Consider the following 2183-nt stretch of genomic DNA (forward strand, 5'->3'; position numbering starts at 1 on the left):
ATGTAAGAGATGCTTCATTCCGATTTTTAAAAATAGTTTTAAACATTTTTCCAGATAAAATATCATGGTCTCACTTTACATTCTAGGATGTTTTGAGCTCAATCATTAATTTTTGTGTCAGTAGAATGAAAGGATCACTAACAGGGAGTTGTGATCCCTTCTTTCTTAAGTAGCCTGACTTACCTCTGATGGTCTGTGCACGATTCTTAGGCAAGCATGAGTTCTGATAATATCCTTCAGTTTTCATAAGAGCATATCCTTAGACCTGATTATGTAGAGAGATGTTTGCGGTTATGAACTTTTCACTTTTTGGCCAGCCACTTGCCACCATGGCAAGTTTGAAAGGAAAATGAGCGACGTGATATCCACTGACTCATATGGAGCCAGCCCTGTTCCTCATGGATGTGCGGATAATTACTGCGACTTTGGCTCCAGGTCCCCCTGTGAACTCTCCACCCTTGGAGCTGAGTGGGACCATTGGTGACCACATGATGACCCTTTTACCTCTGGCCCAAGGCCTGTTTGATCCCATGGGCATGGTGAATCTTGTAAGTCACAACTTTTCCTCTCTTTTTTTCCCCACTCATTTCAGAAAAGCTTAGACTTGTGGCTGTAGAATTTAGGAAATAGACTTTCTTGGCATAAATTCTGTGCACTGCCCAACATTTCGATTTAGTCTTCCTTTCTAATTCATATATACCAGTATATCTTTTTTTTTTTCTCCATATAATTTTCTGTGGACTGTATGTGTTTCTAAGTCGTTGTAATTCACATTTTTTAAAGACTAAGTCAGGGACCAAAAACAGAGCCCAGAGATAAAATTCCATTTCTCTGTGGACTTCAAACGATGGTGCGGGATTGAGGCCCCTCCCATCGGCTCCCTCACACAGACACACACCACACACGTGCACTCACATGTCCACACACGTACATGCACGCACAGTAGGCGGCAGGCACGCTGCCCTGCCCACCGTCCTCAGAGCGAAGCCCTTGAGCCACAAGGTCCCAGGCTACCATGTTGATTCAGAGCTCCTTGTCAGAACCCGAGTCAGAGCAGCCTTTATCTCCTTGTTCCTCAGACTGTAGATGAGCGGATTCAACATAGGGGTCACCACCGCGTAGAAGAGCACCACCACCTTGTCCTGCTCGGCGGAGGCGGTGGCGCGGGGCTGCATGTAGGTAACCAGGGCCATGCCGTAAGACATGGAGACCACGGTGAGGTGCGAGGCGCAGGTCCCGAAGGCTTTGCGGCGCCCCGCGCTGGAGCGGATCCGCAAGACGGCGGCCACAATGCGCGCGTAGGACAGCGCGACCAGGCAGCAGGGCACCAGAAGCACCACCACGCTGGATGCCAGTATGACCGCCTGGTTGAGGGTGACGTCCACGCAGGCTAGCCTGACGAGCGCCAGTGTCTCACAGGCCACGTGGTTCAGCACGTGGCGCCCACAGGTGGGCAGACGCACGGTGACCGCAGTCTCCACCGCCGCGTTCGCCAGGCCCACGAGCCAGGAGACGGCGGCCAGGCCTGCGCAGAGCCGCGGCCCCATGACGGCCGCGTAGCGCAGGGGGTCACAGACGGCCACGTAGCGATCATAGGCCATGGCGGCCAGCAGCAGGAACTCGGTGCCCCCCAGGGCCAGCGAGAAGAAGTGCTGGGTACCACATCGGGCGGAGGAGATGGTCTTCTTCTCCAGGAGGAAGTGCGCCAGCATCTGAGGAACCCCGCTGGAGGTGTAGCAGATGTCCACTACGGAGAGGTTGCCGAGGAAGAAGTACATGGGCAGCTGGAGGCGGGAATCCAGCCGGACCAGGACGAGGATGAGTCCGTTGCCCAGCAAGGTCAGCAGATAGGTGGCCCCGAACAAGACAAACAGCCCAGCCTGGGTCTGCCGGTCCCCGGAGAGGCCCAGCAGGACAAACTCACTCACCCAGGTCAGGTTGTTCCTCCCCATGGAGCAGGCGGGCCAGGCTGCCAAGGGAGGAGCGGAGGCAGGGAAGGGCAAGTAAAGGTCTCTCTTTGGGAGTCTGGGATTAAGCCATGGGCCAGGTCTGGAGCTGGAAGTGGGGCACCTCCCCTCAGGTTCCTTAACCTAGGTGCTGAGGGGACAATGCCATGAGGCGGGAGGGAAAGGGAGATTTGAGTTCTCACAGTGGACTCAAGGATGAAGTCCCTGTTCTGGTCG

General features: G+C 54.2%; 1 protein-coding gene across 1 annotated transcript; it reads right to left on the bottom strand.

The window, feature by feature from the left end:
- Positions 1–1010: 1010 nt before the first annotated feature.
- On the bottom strand, positions 1011–1952 carry LOC138439834 (olfactory receptor 2F1-like). Its single transcript, XM_069588908.1, has one exon. It carries the CDS (start codon positions 1950–1952, stop codon positions 1011–1013), a length of 942 nt encoding a protein of 313 aa, XP_069445009.1.
- Positions 1953–2183: the final 231 nt, after the last annotated feature.

This window comes from Ovis canadensis, chromosome 4 (assembly GCF_042477335.2).
Source record: "Ovis canadensis isolate MfBH-ARS-UI-01 breed Bighorn chromosome 4, ARS-UI_OviCan_v2, whole genome shotgun sequence".
In the NCBI taxonomy this organism is placed as follows: domain Eukaryota; kingdom Metazoa; phylum Chordata; class Mammalia; order Artiodactyla; family Bovidae; genus Ovis; species Ovis canadensis.